This window comes from Elgaria multicarinata, chromosome 10 (assembly GCF_023053635.1).
Source record: "Elgaria multicarinata webbii isolate HBS135686 ecotype San Diego chromosome 10, rElgMul1.1.pri, whole genome shotgun sequence".
In the NCBI taxonomy this organism is placed as follows: Eukaryota; Metazoa; Chordata; class Lepidosauria; order Squamata; family Anguidae; genus Elgaria; species Elgaria multicarinata.
Window position 1 is genome coordinate 64911224 of NC_086180.1, and position 17888 is coordinate 64929111.

At 38.5% G+C, this 17888-nt stretch overlaps 1 protein-coding gene across 3 annotated transcripts in view; it reads right to left on the minus strand.

Moving 5' to 3' along the window:
• Positions 1 to 1371: 1371 nt before the first annotated feature.
• Positions 1372 to 17888, minus strand: part of STOX2 (storkhead box 2) — a 149406-nt gene continuing 132889 nt past the window's right edge. For all 3 annotated transcript variants that reach the window (XM_063136309.1, XM_063136307.1, XM_063136308.1), the window contains exons 3-4: positions 13909 to 16171; positions 1372 to 8476 (exon numbers count right to left, since the gene is read on the minus strand). In XM_063136309.1, the coding sequence (XP_062992379.1) occupies positions 8281 to 8476; positions 13909 to 16171 (2459 nt within the window). In that variant the 3' untranslated portion in view covers positions 1372 to 8280. The remainder of the gene's footprint in view (positions 8477 to 13908; positions 16172 to 17888) is intronic.

Here is a 17888-nt window from a genome sequence, read left to right on the forward strand (position 1 = left end):
TTTTATACATTTTGATCATCCTGTGGAAGATGTCTTGGCTGAGATAGCACAGCTGTCTGGTAAGCCTCAGGAAGTGAGCTATAGAATTAAGGGAAATAAACAGGGAACATGTGGGCGGATGAAGAAAAACATCTGAGATGGTTTGGGAGAAGGAATTAGAAAGTTTGAGGAGAGGAGAGAGACTGAAGCTCCCTCAAGCCAGTCAACAAGTTTACCAGTCATTTCTCAAGGAAGTAATGTATGTCAGTAAGACATATACAGCAGAGATAAAGTTTCACTAAGGTAATCATCTTACAAAGTTGAAGAACAGTTTTGTCCAAGGGAATACTCTGTCTGCAGTGTATGCTGAATATACCGTCTCAAGCTAAATTGGACATTTCCTCCATAGATTGCAGAGTTGCTGGTTTGTCATTCCTCTCCCCAAAAAACTGTCTTCTGAGTAGGGAGCTAGGGATCTCTCAGTACGCTCACCAAAACTACAATTCCTAGGGTTGTTTGAGGAGAAAACATGACAATTAAACTAGTATAAAATCAACATTAATTTTTAGTGTAGATATGACCATAACAAAACTGCATATCAACCTCTTCATTACATATTTTGTAAAGAAAATTCTCTGTGTGCCAAAAGACCCAAATTCATCACCTGGCATCTCCAATTACAGGTGCTAAGAGAGACCCCTCCCTGACTAAGCCACTGGAGAGCACTGCCAATCTGTTTGGGAGACCTGGACCAATGCCTTTATTATAGGTCAGCTTCTTAAGTTCGTTTCATAATATCAACTTACCAACTTCCTTTTTCTGCATAGATTTTTTTTTACTGACTAAGGAAAGACATTACTGATTAAGGAAAGACATTATTCTCAAATTCTTTTTTCAAAATACTAACAAACTTGATTTCTGAAACGTTTTTTAAGCAAATTCTACTCTAATTATGGTCACAATGGCAAGAGACATCTGAAGCTTTCCTTTGGCAGTCCACTGGTAAAAAAAGAAGACTTCTTTAACTTTTAAGAATACTACTGTGGGGGAAGTTCATAGCTCAGTGGTTGAGCACATGCATTCTATGCATAGTTCAATGTACTCAGACACTAAAGCCTGGAAATTTCCCCTTCCCCAGTAGTTGTCTGGATGGGTCAATGGTTAGATGGCATAAGGCACCTTTATAATAAAAAATACTCCTGCTTCTAACACAGAAAGTGTAACATGAGCATGATAAAATGAGTTGAAAACACAGAACACAACTAGCATACACATTTTTCCACAGCAGTGGCATTTGCAAAATAAAATAAAAAAGACTTGGAAAACGTAACATATAACCAAATGTTATTTAATATTTTAAAAAGTAACACAATCCAAAATGGATATTTCACACAACACTACATAAACAACATGAACACAATATTACCATATGGAGGGACTTTCAAATATAGACTTACAAAATCCCTGTCCTTTTTTTTCTTTTTAAGTTATTATACTAAGCATGACAAGTTATCATCATTTACAATATGGTACACTGACACAATAAAAACCATGTCACAAATGTGCTGTTATAAATCAGTAACGTTAAGGGAAGACATTTCATGAACTGTAATTATTTCATATGAAATACTATACAATATAAACAGAACATCCAGCTTGGATGACCTTTACAGCAACCAGAGACCAAGTAATTTCATTTTATTTTCAGTGCAAACACATTTATACAAGGCAGTCTTGGTTGCAAAACTCCCTTCTAGCATACAGTAAGTCCCACTTGCATTTATTTATTTATTAACTCATTTAAACCTAATGCAACAGTCACATTCAGTCACTCACAGAAGGTTACCTGCAGAATTATGATCCCTTTAATTGTAAGTCTCTTGTTCATACAGAAGTTAACATCTGTGCTAATTACTTGAAGGGCCCTATTTAGATCTTTTACAGTCAAGGTGAGTATCTGATGTATTTTAATTTATATTTTTATATATAGCGCACTGTAACCTCTAATCAGAGTATTGTTCTGCATGGTTATGTACTAGCATCAAGGGGTGTGTGTGGGTGAGTTACTAACAGAGAGAAGAGTACTTTGCTTAATGTTTCTTAAGGTACCCAGAACAACTCACTGTGGAGGCACTCTGGTGAGTTTGTGAAGTGTTTGTGTCATCATATACTTGGCATGATGGGGATCTGGCAGATAGACTATGATACATAATGGCTTTATGTTTAACTGTGTCCCGAGAGCTTTCTCCCAACAAAAGCAAATCCCCTCTGTCACTGTTCAGATACCATTAACTATCCATGTCCACTTATACAGTAGCCATTCTACTGTATATGTGGCTTCATAGGCTACTGCTACATTAACATGGCTTTTGCTTCTCATTCACACGATGCCATATTTCGTCTTAACCATGGGAAGCTCACAGATTATTTCACCATGCTAAGTGCTTGATTTAGGACATGGCCTTACTATATAGTGGGCCTGTCTAACTCACTCCTCCCATGCCCACCAAAATGAAGATGGGCCGAGAACCACACATTACATCCTATCAGGCACCTTTGCCCCCCGTCCTTGCAGATCCAAGGCAAACTGCAGCGTTGTGAGCAAAAGTTCAAAATGCTTAATTCCACAGAATCAATTTTACATTGTACTTATTGAATACATGTCACAAAACACTTCCACACACTCACCCTGTTGGGCTGATCTGGGACCAATTTCATGACAATGTATCTGGGTGAGGAATGACAATTTCTTTAAAACTCAGAATATTCAAACACTTTTAAAACAAAGGCTAAGTATTTTCTGCTAATTTTAATTACTTTAAGCATGATTTGCACCATTGGAAGGGAATGCAGATTTGGAATGATGGTGTAAAAATATCATGTGATATATCTCACTATCCTTGATTTAATTCCATTGCCCAATCCAGTGACAGCACCTTGTGTGTGAATCTATAGCAGAGCAAACGCTAACGTAGCTGGATGGAAAGAGAAATTGACATCCAGTGAAATGCCACGATGGTCACCTGCCAGGCAAAGGGAGGACACCTAGATTGTCTATTGGACAGAAGTGAGTACTGCACTTTGGAAATGGCGTAGAAGGTGCAAATCAAATAATTTGGATTGGGACAATTATTTGCCTGATTAGCATTGAAAGTAGCATTGAAAGTAGTAAACAAAATTAAACAGACTTTTTTCTGTTTAATAACAATGATTCTCTGGAGGAGCAGAAAGAAGTATAAATTACAGCAGACTGAACTCAGCAATTTCATAGGAAAAGCCCTGTGTAAAATAAATTCTAATGCTTGTATTAATTTTAGTGGTTTTAAACGAATTGGAATGGGTAGAACTGAAACATTTTGGCACTCTAGTAAGAGCCGGTGCAACGCTCCAAAATTGTTTCTCTTCTTTAATGGCTTCAGTGTTAACACCTAAATATTAAAACTAATATTCACGGTTAGTAGCCAGTCAGACGGTGTACTGAAGCACAATCAACTCAAGTCAGATGAGGGCAATCCTTTATTTGACAGGTTTATGAACCCAAGAACACTTCAGGCTCATCTACACCAAGCAGGATATTCCACTATGAAAGTGGCATGAAAGCAGTATATGAAATGCAGGAGCCACACTGCTGCTTTATAGCGGTATTGAAGTGCACTGACAACTGTTGGTGCCCACTGACATATACTATATACTGCTTTCATACCACTTTCATAGTGTTATATCCTGCTTGGTGTAGATGTGTCATGGGCCCCAACAGTTATCATTGCACTTCAGTACCACTATAAAGCAGTAGTGTGGCTCCTGCCTTTTATATACCACTTTCATAGTGGAATATTCTGCTTGGTGTAGATGAGGCCCTAGTGTTCCATCGGTTTTAATGGAATTTAGTTGTAAAATATGTGAAGCACTTGAGATCTCCAGGTAAAAGGCACAATATCAGTGCAACATGTTGCCACTCTTTCATGACCTGGTCTTTATGCCAACTCACTTTGCTAACAAAGAAAAGTAGCTGCCGCTTCCTCTAATTGACAACCATTGCTGGTGATTCACTAAGGGCAAAATACTTTTTATTAAAATCCAGGGCTGCATGTTTTCAATGTGTTCATGACTGCACCACCCAAGTATTGAATCTGGGTCTGGCACGGGCATTAGTATACTCAGAACCTCTGCAAAGACTGAAACCACAAGATTTCAGAATGGCTCTGCAAAGGATTGCTAGTGGTTAAATCCTATGTGCAGTTCCTATCTCCTGACCACCCTACACCTTGCCTTCCAAGGCTAGTAGAAGCTGGAAAAATGTATTTAAGCTGCAGAAGTTGGCTCGTCTTGGTACAGAATCTTGACTACTTTGCAGTAGGACTTGTTTTCAGGCACAGAAGATTCACGGCCTCATGTATAATAAAGCCAGTATTGTTTTAACCAATTAAAAGGGTTCTTACAATATGCTCCTGCAAACCTGTTTATTATTTCTCTATGAGAAATAATGACATGGATTGATTTGAGCACCCTAAACATTTATCTAGCACCATCTATAAAAATTACAGCTGCCACTTAGGAAGGTCCTGTAATTAGCTTCTTAGCTGCTCCTCGTTTTTTAAACTGAATATCTAAAGGAAAAACACTATTACATCTTATTTGGTGGTTCTGTTACTGCTAGTATTAATGTTAGGATCTCAGACTATTTACTGCATTGTAAAAAGATTGAACCCTATAATATTCAACCCCCAAGATGCATAAGATTGAGAAAATGAAGAGCGTATCACACCAGTGGCCCATTTGAAGGCAGTTAATGGAAGGATGTAAGTTAAGCACTGGTATGATATGTTGCCATAAATGAAGGCAGAACAGGGCCCAAAGTGTTTAAATGGAGGCAGTTAAAATACTTGGTGTGTCTTCTGCTAAGCCCCAAACTGCCAATCATATTCCATATACTGTATATATTAACAGGCTTCTAAATTACAACCAACACTTTACTTTCTATCAGGTAGAAACTTTAGTAGAAACTGTTTTCTTTATCTAAAAGATTCTATAACTTTTGTATAAAACCTTATACTACTAAAGCCAAACGCCAATTGAATACAGTAACAGGAAATCATGGCAATGAAAAATGACTTCATACGCAAGCACCAACACACAAGAGAACGTTATGGCCTTTTTCTTCATAAAGTTTTTAACGCTGCTCTTAACAATACCCTTTTAAAAAACATGTTGCTGCATTTCATCAAATTCATGGAGGTAGTTATATGTGTAAAAAAAGTTTTACCATAAAAGTAACATGTTGTATTATAATAATACATATCAAGTGTGCAAAATGCCGACAGATTTGTGTTGACCCTTTAAAGTTGAACACAACATAGAGATTCAACGCATTCTGGTTTGTAAACCTTTCAGCTGATACATTAGGAGGAGGATGATAGATGACCAAGGTCATCATGAGTTCATCACAGGATAACAGTGACAAAACAGTCAAGCTCCATTCCTGTGGGTCTACCATATCTATAATCTTAAAACGGGCTTCCCTTATATTTCTTCTAAAAAAAAATGCACAATAAGAATGTATCTCTTTGTAACTTTTGTTTATATTACATGTTCTGAGAGTCACATTATCACTAATAGAATGTCATAAACATATTCTTGGCCAGACCAAGCCAACATAAGCAAGAGCTTTTTAAAGCTTGTCTTTGGGAATCTTTAAATGCAAACTGAGGGAAAATCTATTGTATAACATTGGAATGATGTCTTTTATATAACTGCTACATGTATTAATTTCAATAATTTTAACTAAAGGAAGAGTTTTCACCATTTACATGGTAATATCTCCCCCATTCACATTTTAATACTGCATTTTAATTTTGCTTTCAGCTATAAATTAAGAAATCATTTCAGCAATTTTACTTCGTGAACTGATACATACTATAAATATGAGAGTATGTCTCAAATTAAAAAACAACCACCAGCAGCTATTGTAGTGTTATAGAAATTTCCTCCCCAAAACCTAATGACTCTGGAGGGTGTGTGTATTAAATACTCCCAGAGTTACAGATGTAAGCAATAAGACTTGTCAGGCAATGCATTTCTGGGTTATTACAACACAGCTTCGAAGGTATTTATTAGGCAGGAGGCCAAATGACTAACCAACCAAGCAGCATAATAATCTCCATTATATGCACTGAGCCCTATCTTACTGCTTATAGCAAATTGAATTTGTACATGATAATAAAGAAAGCATCTAGACCTGATCCTTTACTGGTTGTTCTAGATATAAGGGCTGCAACTCAAATCTTCACATGACTCAAAAGGCTCAGTGTGCACAGTGGGATTACATACATGGAACACTTCCCAACACCAAAGGGAAGGAAAATGCTTTTGCTTATTCAGAACTGCATTATTCACAACTGAGTCCCTGCATATGTACCAGAGCCCATGGATTTGCAAAGCACATCTGAGTCCCTGCATATGTACCAGAAGAGCCCGTGAATTGTGCCCAGTGTTTATAAAGCTATTTCATAAGCACCTGAAAGCTGTTTAAAAATTCTTTTAAGGTAATGCACCTTCAGAAGACAACACAGAACACAAGTGAAGCTTGAAAAGGTTATACAAATCATCACCAGTACCTGATGAAAATACTGTCTTTAATGGTACGCTTGATTATATCACCTGGATATCAACAAAAGACAGATAGTGTAAATGTCAATGCATACAACAATTTACACTGCTTCTGATCTTTCTTATTGTATTTTATACTTCAACTTGTACCACCATTATGACTGTTTGAAAACAAATTTTCTGCAGTATGGGGTTGCATAAAAAACTGACAGCAGAATTTGGCCCTTAATGCTTTTCAAGTTTACTCTTGAAATTGTGTATCTTTCTAAACATTAATCTAGAATAGCTTTTTTTTTAATAAATTACTTTGGATGATCAGTTTCAGGACATACAAATTAGATATAATAAACCTGTGGATACAGCACTTTTGTTATCAACTTTGTGAGACTCACAAAAGAGGTAAAGTGATGTCTTTTATTGAACTAACCTTTGTTGATGAAAAACTTAGCAAGCTTTTGAATACATCAATGATTCCGTTGTTATTGTTTCTTATTCTCTTAGATCAGACAAGTAATCTCTCTCTTTATCACTAATCCTTCTTTGACACATTTAATTTCAATTCATATGATTGTTTTAAAACTATTTCCATACAATGTTTACTCACAACGAAATGTAATTCAATAAAAGGCCTGAAGTTTATTAGTCTCTCAATCTGTTCTCTACAGTGTATGCTAGTTTCAATAGCCTAATTTAGGCACTCTAAAAGCTACATAAAATAGAAATATAATATGTCCTTCCATAGAAAGAAATCAACTCTTCAGGCCATTATTCATCATTTGTATCACAAAGAGCTTTCTTCTTCTTTTTGTTCAAACAAATTATTTGATATTAATAATAATTTGGGGTAACAACTGAAGTGACCACCTAACTTGATTTATACTAACAAAAAACTGTTTGTTACCTCTTCTATCACTTAGTGATGTGCCTCAATCAAAGTTAGCTTTCTCCTTCAATTCAAAGTCTTATATCCCTGCTTGCACTAGGGGAAATTAAGAAATAAGTTTTAGGTAAACATCTCATACTTTTAAAGAAATCAAATAAAGTAAAAAATAGATAACATCTCCATTATCTCCCACTTCTTCCCACATCTTTAAAACATGACCTCTTTTGACTTACTTTTGCTATGGATTCTTGCAAGATCATGTCATGAAGACTCACAGTGAAAATGACAGATGTATAAATAATTCACAGGTAGAGCTGAGGTCTTTCCTACTCTTGTTTGGCATCATTTCCCTTCAAGGTGACCCTTAACTGTTTACTTTCAATGAAGGCTCAGTTTATAAAGGAAAATAATCAACTCTGTGGCAAATAGTTTAACCAGTGGTAGGGGGCATCACATATCTGTGGCATTTTTAAATGAAGTTGGCAACTGCATGGACATTGAAAATGCAGATTACACTTACAGTGTCTAGACTTTCATATATGTGCTCAGTTACGATTAAGTGAAGCAAAAGTGTACATATTATCCCTACTGCTATTCTGTCGCTACAGAGCCGCAAAATGTGAAAAGCAATACCTTGAAATAAAGATTTCTTTGTTGCCCCTAGCCTATGTAGCAGCACAGTTTAAGTAGGCACAAAAACTGTGCGGTTGCGATGCCTGGGTTTTTTTTCCTCCCAAAGATGTAAACATCAGTCCCAGTGTCGTAAACTTTGCTGTATGGGATGAGACAGAAGATCTGAGGCAGAAGCACTATCAAACACTTGTAACAGAAGCTTGCAGGCAATTAGCAGGTTTCTGCAGTTTTTCAGTTTCATTTGCTGAAGGGTCGGCAGTTGCTCGGAAGCTGAACATTGGACCTGCACCACCATGTGCGGGACTGAGAGCTGGGTTCTGACGTCTGTTGCTTTCAACAATGCTTGAAGTGTTGGAAGCTAAGCTCTCACGGGTACTAAAAAGAGAGAAAAAAACAAACACACATATAACACATGTACAGATCCATCTTCCTGCCAGAAGGAAAACAGAATGGAAAATTATATCAAGGACTTCCTGCATTTGTACATAGTGGTTCTACTAAAAGAACCACCTTAGTTTGATCAACAATATAGCCAGGTCTGTGCACACTGTAGATTCTACCCACTTGCTGGAAACGCACTGACCTATCTACTATGTACAAAAATCAGTATCTCAGTTTTTTATATTTATGTACTAGCACAACTCCTCCTCCTCCTAGATGATAGGCTTGGAAAAGTGTAAATACTGTCTGGTCCAAAGCCAGAAGGGGATCTCATCTGTCACCACAGACTGGGATTTTAGTGTCCTGTGGAGCCTTTCCCACCTCTCAGCAATTGCAGCATTAGAATAAATATATAAAATAAGTAAATCTACACTATTTATTTAATTGGCATTTCCCATTCTGGTTGCAGAACTCAGCCTTTTTTGGTGGCATTTACTTTTTTGATTTGGTACAGAATACATATATTTTGACTTTTAAAAAATGCACAGAAACTGCTTCCAAGGCTTTAGGAGTTAATCTACAGTGACCATATTTTTTTAAAAAAACAAATATACAAATAAACATAGAACACAGAAAACAAGTCATGAAGCTAAGCTTAGTATTAATTAACACTATTAGTACTAATTGTTAAGAATTAATATAGTAATATTTTAAATGCTCAGATTTAATATTGAGCCCATGCGAAGATCCTGAATTTGTCATTCAAGTGAGGCAAACAATATATTCATATTGCAGGTGAAATGTTGCACCTTTGCATTCCAGACTGGTGCACTCGAGAATAGGGTCGCCCTGGATCAGCTGTGTGGCTGCATGGCTGAACTAAGATATGAGAATTACTGTTGCATCACAAGCTCCACTGAGCACTAGCACTTATCCCTCCTTATGCATCATACAGAACATTTCAGGGGAAATCTGAAAAAGGTTTTAAAAATAATTTCTAATATAGAATATACTTCTAGGATGACACCTTTTCCATAATTTTACCTGGCAACCATGACCAAAGACTGAATTTCCTTCTGTTACCCTCCAACGGCTGAATGTTTTCTGTAGACTGTAAAATTTGCTTCAGTGTGCCACTTGATTAATTAGATATCATTCATGCTTATGTTAAGAATAGCAGGTTGGTCCTTTTCATTTTTCCATCCTCTGCTATTTCCTACCCCACTTCCATGTTCACTGACCATTTATATCTCATATGTGGTTCTATCATTCACCTTATGGTAAATCTTTTCCAAACAGCCAATTGCTCTTCTCCAAATAGACTGCTACAGCCAGCAGTTCCCCCAAGATGCCATAACTCTGCAATGACATCTCAACTACAGATTGATGATGGTGGTAATATCACATTACCCACGAACAATAAAACAGTCAGAATGAACATGCCTGGCACACATCTCACTGAATATGTGCAAAGGAAATATGATGGTATGGACTACTGGCTGGGGATCACAGCAACAATATAACTTCTGTTGTTGAACAAGGATGCTGTCTGGACTATAACACCGATTTGGATTGTATTCCTTCAAATTGTCTTTCTTTTATTAACTACAGTGTCACTTCAGGAGCTTGGATAATGTTCTAAAGCTGCAACCATAGGAATCGCCAACAGATAACTTCAGAAATCACAAAAATAAACAACACAGCAGCAACAACCTGGGATATTGGAGGGAAATAGGGAAAATACTATCATTTCTCTCTTGTGTCCCAGATTCACTTGGTAAAATCAGAAGAGATGTTCAGGTCAGGCTAAGTGGGTGGAGGGTGGATTACTCTCCCAAACAGAAACTAATTATAACTGCTGTTTGAGTGAATGTAATACAGTTTGTAATATATATAGGGCCTGTTCAGACAACACACACAGCCATAGTTAGGCTGTTAACCCTTTTGCAGCAAATGGTTAGGGTTATTTAAAACATGGTTATAAAGCCACCATGGTTAGGAACGGTTCACACAACACCCTAAGTGTTCACACAACATGCTAAGCCATAATGTTTGGCTCAAAATGCTTATCCACCATGGCTTAGCATGTTGTCTGAACAGGGTCACTCTAAGAAATTATATAAATAACAACAGATAAATATAGTTTTAAGATATTTAAACTGCATGTTTTATCACACACACCCCCACCAAAATTAGATACCATTATATACTTGTTATTATAAATGTAATCATACAAATACAACTGTAATCATATAATTATACATTGAATAGCTGAATGCAGTGTTGTATGGAAGAACCCGTTATAGCAAACTGCAGTAGAAATCTAAGTCATTGTACATAAATATTATAATTCTTCTATATGTATTAGTCTGAAATAACTAATACTACTTGATTCGATCATCATAGTTTCTGTTCAGATGATTCTCCAAACCAAGGCTTGGACTTCAAATGCCCACTCTGAGGGTTCCCCATTAATTTTCAGTTTAGTGTGAAGCATGTTTTGCTTTGATGTGCAAATCAGCAAAATAAGATTAGCACTTGCTCTCCAGTCAAGAATCAGAAATCTACTCCAAGCCATGGGCAAGCACTAACCACAGTTTGGGGATTTAGATGTTACAGCAAATTATGGTTTATTTCTTCATTTATTTAATTAACTTTATTTATTTATTTATTTATTTATTGCATATTTATACTGCCCAACAGCCTAGGCTCTCTGGGCAGTTTACAGCTAAAACCATAGTATAACAGCAATCCAGATTAAAACTTTAAAAGTCACATAAAACCAGAATAAGTTACAGTCCAGGGAAAGCTTGTTTAAAAATATTTGTTTCTAGGAGGCATTTAAAAGATATTACATTTTTGCCTCCCGAACCGGGCGAGGGAAGGTTTTCCAGAGGGTGGGTGCTGCTACAGAGAAGGCCCACTGCTGAGGTTTATCATGACGACAGTCTCTTCGTCTCGGAATGACGAGCAGGGCCTCCTCTGATGATTGTAAATGTCGCCTGGGTGTATATAAGGGAAGGCGGTCTGCCAGTTATCCTGGTCCCAAGTTGTTTAGGGCTTCATAGGATAATAGCATGACCTCGTACATGGCTCTGTAGCTAACAGGCAGCCAGTGCAGTTCTTTTAACACTGGTGTTATGTGGGCACAGCTAGACGTCCCAGTGAGCATCCAAGCTGCTGCGTTCTGCACAAGCTGCAGCTTCCGAACCACACATACACACAGGTAGCCCCACAGAGTGTGTTACAGTAGTCTAATTGTAAGGTTACCAGTGCACGAATGACTATGGCTAGGCTATCCCAGGAACGGGCATTACTGTGGTTATTGTGGTTTGCACTACAGAAGAAACTCATAAGTTGTGTATGGGAGGGGAGAACAGAAAAGGGAGTGAGAGAAAGCTGCAGTTTGTCCAATCCATGGAGGATCATTTGAAGTAAGCCATAGTTATTACAACTGGAATACCTTCTCTAGATCTACATTGGGAAAGTGTGTGAGCCAGGAAATCCACTCACCCCCTACTAATCTGAAAATGATGGTGAAATGCCATTTAAAGGGCAAGAACTAATCTGCACTGAAATTTTGAAAACTTGTTCTAGACTTCCCTGAGCTAAAATAAGGCAAATTAAACAAGGGAGAGGAACAAAAAGCATTCCCTTTGAGGTAGAGAGTGGGAGAGAGATTGAGAGAGTGAGAAAGACTGTAAGAGAGGTCAGATTACAAATCCTTCAAGAAGGAAACAAAACCTGGCCCTTACATTCATAAGGATATGAATAGCAGGCCCATGAAACTGACACAGTCTCTGATTGAGGCAGCCAAATAGAATCTCTTCTCCATGTATACACTGGAAAAGGCAGCCGTCATTTCCTCAGGCATTATGTGAAATAGTATAAGAGGCAGGTTGCTTGATAGAGACAATTAAGTTAATCAAACTACCTGCACTACTACAATTCTTTTTCTACTCTCAAAAAGCTGCAAGCCCTAGAAGAAGATAGGCCAATTTGAGAAATAACAACATCATTCTGTGGGAGCTGACCGGAAAACAAAGGCAACAGCAAGTTCTATAGAAGCTCAGAAAAATTAGTAATCAGAGCCCCTGGCAGAGGAATCTGGCCTTCCAGGGACAGGTGTTTTGAGTAACAGGGAAATCAGCTGTTAGGAAAGCCGGACCTCTTCCCAGATCCAAATACTACTCTGACCAAGCTAACACTGCCACTTTATATGTGACAAATTTCCCCCAGATATGTCTGTGAAGGAAAAATGGCACATTAGATGTACGCCACAGTCTGATCAACTAACCTAAGTATTTTCTACCACTTCAAATTTTGTTTAAGATTAAGGAAGTGTGTAGTTTAGGGTGACCATATGAAAAGGAGGACAGGGCTCCTGTATCTTTAACAGTTGCATAGAAAAGGGAAATTCAGCAGGGGTCATTTGTATGCATGTCACACCTAGTGAAATTCCCTCTTCATCACAACAATTAAAGTTGCAGGAGCTATACTGTGAGCAGATTTAAAAGAGGGCAGGGCACCTGCAGCTTTAACTGTTGTGATGAAGAGGAAATTTCACCAGGTTCTCCATATATACAAATGACACCTGCTGAAATCCCCTTTTCAATACAGCTGTTAAAGATACAGGAGCCCTGTCCTCCTTTTCATATGGTCACCCTAGTGTAGTTGGAGACTCGAACAGCTGTAATTGTGTTCTTCCCTTCCCTCTGCTCTCTGGCCTCAGAAGACACAACTTTAATTTAGTTGCTGTTAGAAGACAGAGACATTCTCCTCAAGGAGCCCATTCATACGGCAGGGCATCCCACCATGGCTTAATTTACCCAAGTGTGTGTGTGCTGTGCCAGGTGCCTGCAGCTGGCATGGCTGCATGGTGCCCATGGACACTTGGCTTACTGTGTTGTGTAAACCAGACAGTAGGGGTTGTTTGAGGGTTAAGACAACCCTCAAATAAAAGAAGCCTTTTTTTTTTTAGGATTGTCTAACCCTTAAAAACACCCATATAGCTCTACAGTGTTATGGGATTCCAGGCCTGCATGCATAAGCCTGAGATATACAGTTCATATCAGCAAGTACTTCAAGGAATGTAAAATCCTCTGGATCACATGGCAGCATATTAAAGATGACTGAGGTTAGCTATATGGGCTCAAAGGCTGCTATCTAGGGGAATACTGCTGACATAGCCATTCTCTGAAATAGCCGTAATTAACCCCCAAAATGTCTGGTGTTTGCCTAATTTGGGATAAGTAACAAGTCAACCAACAGAAAAGCTATCTTAAATTGTGGTGAAAGACTGCCACAAAATGCTACAAAGGAATAACAGCACAGCCAAACAATACTTAATTCACATCCGAATTAATACATATTTGATAATGTAAGGTCAAAATACTATAGGCAATCAATTAATTTTAAAGTCCTACCGTGGAGAATTGAACCCACTGTCCACTGTGATGCTGCTGCTGTCCATGCTGTCCAGTCTCGCTGAATGTGTGGCTCTCTGATTGTTGCTGTTTTCAGTTTCCTTTGGAGTGAGGAGAGTGAGATTCTTCTCAAACTTTCTTTGCAGGTCTCTTTCTTTCTCCCGCTCAAGAAGCCACTGCATAGTGCCCACATCATCCCGATTCTTCTCTTCTTCAGTGTTCTTATTTGTCCCTTCCTCAGAGTCGTCATCATCAGATACATTATAATAATCAAAGGATGCTTCTTGGTTTCCAGCTGTCTCTTGCTGTCTCTGCGAAATAGGTATGACTTGTGTAACTGAGGTTACCATAGCTTGCTCGAGTTTGTCGCATCTGCTTGGCAATGTGTCAGAAGGTGTCTTTTGATGAGGTTTCAATAGTGGCACACTAGGCTTGTGAAAACTGTTAACAGACAGGGTACTGTGGAGAGGCTTAAAAAGTGTGTCTTTGCTAAATATTTCTTTCCTCTTATCAAGGCTACTAGATTCCGTGTTGTGATGTTGAACCAATCGGCCATTTGCAATCACTTCAGGGGTTTGGCTAATAGCAATTGGCCCACTGGTGTTGCTTGGCCCTTTCGGGGACTCCTCTTTGTGCACTCCAGGTTCTCTGGCTATGTGCTGTGACTGTCTTTCTGAGGGAGACACTTTTTTAACACTATCTGTCAAAGTCATTGTGTCATGGTCGTCTTTATTTTTTCCCAAAGGTGAAGGAGCAGTAAGTACAGTTTCGCTGGAAGTGTTACACTGAAAATAATCATCAATGGCCGATTTTGTTGTACAGGAGTTGAGCTCGTTATAAGGTGGCAAATTTTCTGCTGGCTTGCTTTGTTCCAACAGGCTACAGGAAGTGGGGGTTTCTGCAGTCTTTTCAGGTTTAATTATCTCTTTGTAGTTTGAAGATGACATCAGAGCCCTTTGATGACTGAGTGATTGTGAAGGCCTTAAGGTGCTATCGTCAATGTAAGTTTGGCTGGCTGTCTGGTCATCTTGGCTGCATGCTTCAGCTATGTCTTCAGGTGTACCTAAAGGACCAGCACCCAGAGGTCCTTTTGAGTTATCCATTGATCGAGACCGCTCCTTGGCTTTATTAGATCTCTCATTTCTTGATCTTCGGTCCTGGGTATGGCTGTGGCTTCGATGGACCTTAGAATGGGAGCTTCCCCTTGAGGGTTCAGGAAAAGGCATCTCAGTCCTCCTTTTAGCGAGTTCGCCAGATACATCCCATTCAGGTGTCATAGGAAAGTGAGATTCAAGAACATTAGGGCTGCTGTGCATGATAAAATTGTCCCTTTTGTGTTCTATTATGAAGCAGCCTTCCCGTGGAGACCTTGTGAGGGGATCATAGAAATCATACTCTCTTTCACCTGGTACATCCAAATGGGAGGCCTCTGAAGGATCTCCTTTAGAGACCCGGGTTTTACTGTGTGATCGAGATTTTCCATGAGACTTCCGATGACTCCTACTCTTTTTGCTTCTCCCACTATGGTGAGCAGAAGATCCAGCCTTGCTTCTTTGAGCTTTTTCTTCTTCAAGTTTCTTCATTAGTGCAGTGTGCCTCATGACATTTTCTACAGTCAAATCTGGGTTAATACGCCTAATAATCTCCATCTCTACCTCCCTAGGTATTGTGGTGGGGGTATCTTCGTCTCTTAAAGGCCATTCCTCAGGAGGAAACTGGGCAGAAAAATTAGCCAGCTGTTTTGTCTTATCCTTTTTGAAACTCAGTCGAAACAATTTTAGCCCAAATTTTTTAGACTGCTTTTCTCCATCTTTAGGCTTTGTAAGTGTCTCTGTTTTGTAAGAAAAATTTACAGTACTTTTACTTTTTTCAGTGGGTGGCACCTGGCACAGAGAAGGGGGGCAATAGGAGTCCTTGCAGTCTTTTGCTGATTTTCTCTGTAGAGTGGAGGCATGCATGCTGTGCAAGTCTTCTCTGCAACAATGGCAAGAGTCGCAGTGGTTTTTGGGTAACGTTCGGTCTCTGACGCAGCCCGAGGTGGAAGGAGTTATAGTTCCTTGTTGTGGAGAGGTACACTGAGACCTGTCAGGTATCCTCTCATCCAGATGGTACCATTTACTGTTAGTTCTTATAAGGGATGGTGTTATAAAATAAGTCTGTGGGGTCACAATAAAGTAGCCATCTGGAGTTGGGTAAATTTTCCTCTCTCGTACAAGCATGTTTAAGGTATGACGAAGGATTTCAGGACTTGGAGTTGGAACACCTGAAAACAAACAATAAAATGTATTTATGTGATGCATTTTATCATGGCAAATTCAGTTTTTGTTTTAGTCCCTCCCCAAAATATCCAGATTCTGGACACAATCTCAAAGATAAGAGTGTACTAAGCAAGTAAAACTTGGCCAAGTAGGGCAGTGCAGCTTTCACCAACTTGGCACCCTCCAAATGTGTTGTACTGCAACTCCCATAATTCACAGCCAGCATGGCTGAAAGCCACATGGTGGCTGGGAATTATGGGAGTTGCATTTCAACACATCTGGAGGGAAAGAGGTTGGGGAAGGATGCTCTGCTGTGTTTGTTTTTAACTGATCTCTTGCATTTGTAGCCTCTAACTTATTAACTATAAAAGCAAAGGACTTGTGGAATGTGAAAAACTCTATTCTTAAAGTGCTGGTAAACCTTAAAGTTCAATGTCATCCCCCACACACACCAAGTTACAAACTTAAAATCCTGAGAAAACATTGTGTATAAATATTTATTCCCTAATTAGTTGAGTTATTTCTTACAACACAAAAAGAAAGGTAGCAAAAGGCATAATACTACTGTTTGGGGAATCTGCACATATATTTACAAAATCAGCAATAAATGTTGAGAAAGAAAGACACCTTCAAAAATATCTAGGTCAACATTTCCCTGATAAATATCCATTAGATGATCTTAGGAAAAATGAAACACAACACACACTGCAATCTGGGGGAAAGGGTTATTACAATGTCCGATTAAAATCAGATTGTGTCCAGTTTTTCTACGCAGCCATGCAGTACACTGATAGTTCTGGATGGTTTTCATCTTTTCAAGATCATTAGATTTTGTTGTTGAATTTAGGTTAAATACAAGCAAAATTCACAAATTTCAAGACCAGTTGGGAAATGGAACAGACTAGAGAGACTCTGGAGGTTTTATGCAAAAGCAGGACAAATAATTTAAGTTTGAAGGATTGCTTTGTTATTAATATTACAAACAAGTTATTTTTAAGATTGATAAAAAATATTTAAATCAAAAATACAGAAATAAAAGATTTTTCACAGGCCGATTTATACCAGTTCGCACATTACAGCAGCAAATTGTGGTTACTTAACCCATGATTTGCAGAGACACGTGCCACTGGCGAACCTCCATGCTTTGCCTAAGCAACCTCCATGGATAGTTGTTGGCTCAGCCACTGGTTTGTTTAGCGCCTTAAACAACCCATCAGTCTGGGTTCACAAGTCACGGTTACAGGCTCCTATCAGGCTGATTGGAGGTTGCTTAGAGAAACCAGAAATTCATCACACTTATGTATGAACTGGCCCAAAGAAAAAGAGAAATCAAAATTATACCTACATACAAGTATTATGAAAAAGAAGTTTACAGAATGAAATAAAGCAAACACTGTTGAATATAGAATGAATACACACAAAACTTTCTATTTCCCTTTTCAAAACTAGTGATAGACTAGCTCATCTTGTTATTAGATGTTTTTCCAAGTTCTCCCAAAGAACTGACCAAAAAAGGTTGGGGTTTTTTCAAGTGTTCTCCAACCATGTTTGGGAACTTCACTTGCAGGGGTGTTAGACCCCAGCTTCTCCCCAATCCCTTCCCTAAAACATGGCAAAGGGAACGATAGTTCACAATGCCTCTGAATTTAATCCATAAGCAGAAAGGCACTGGGCACTTCATTTCCTAGAATAGTGGTTTTTCTAGATGAACATGGCTTTGCC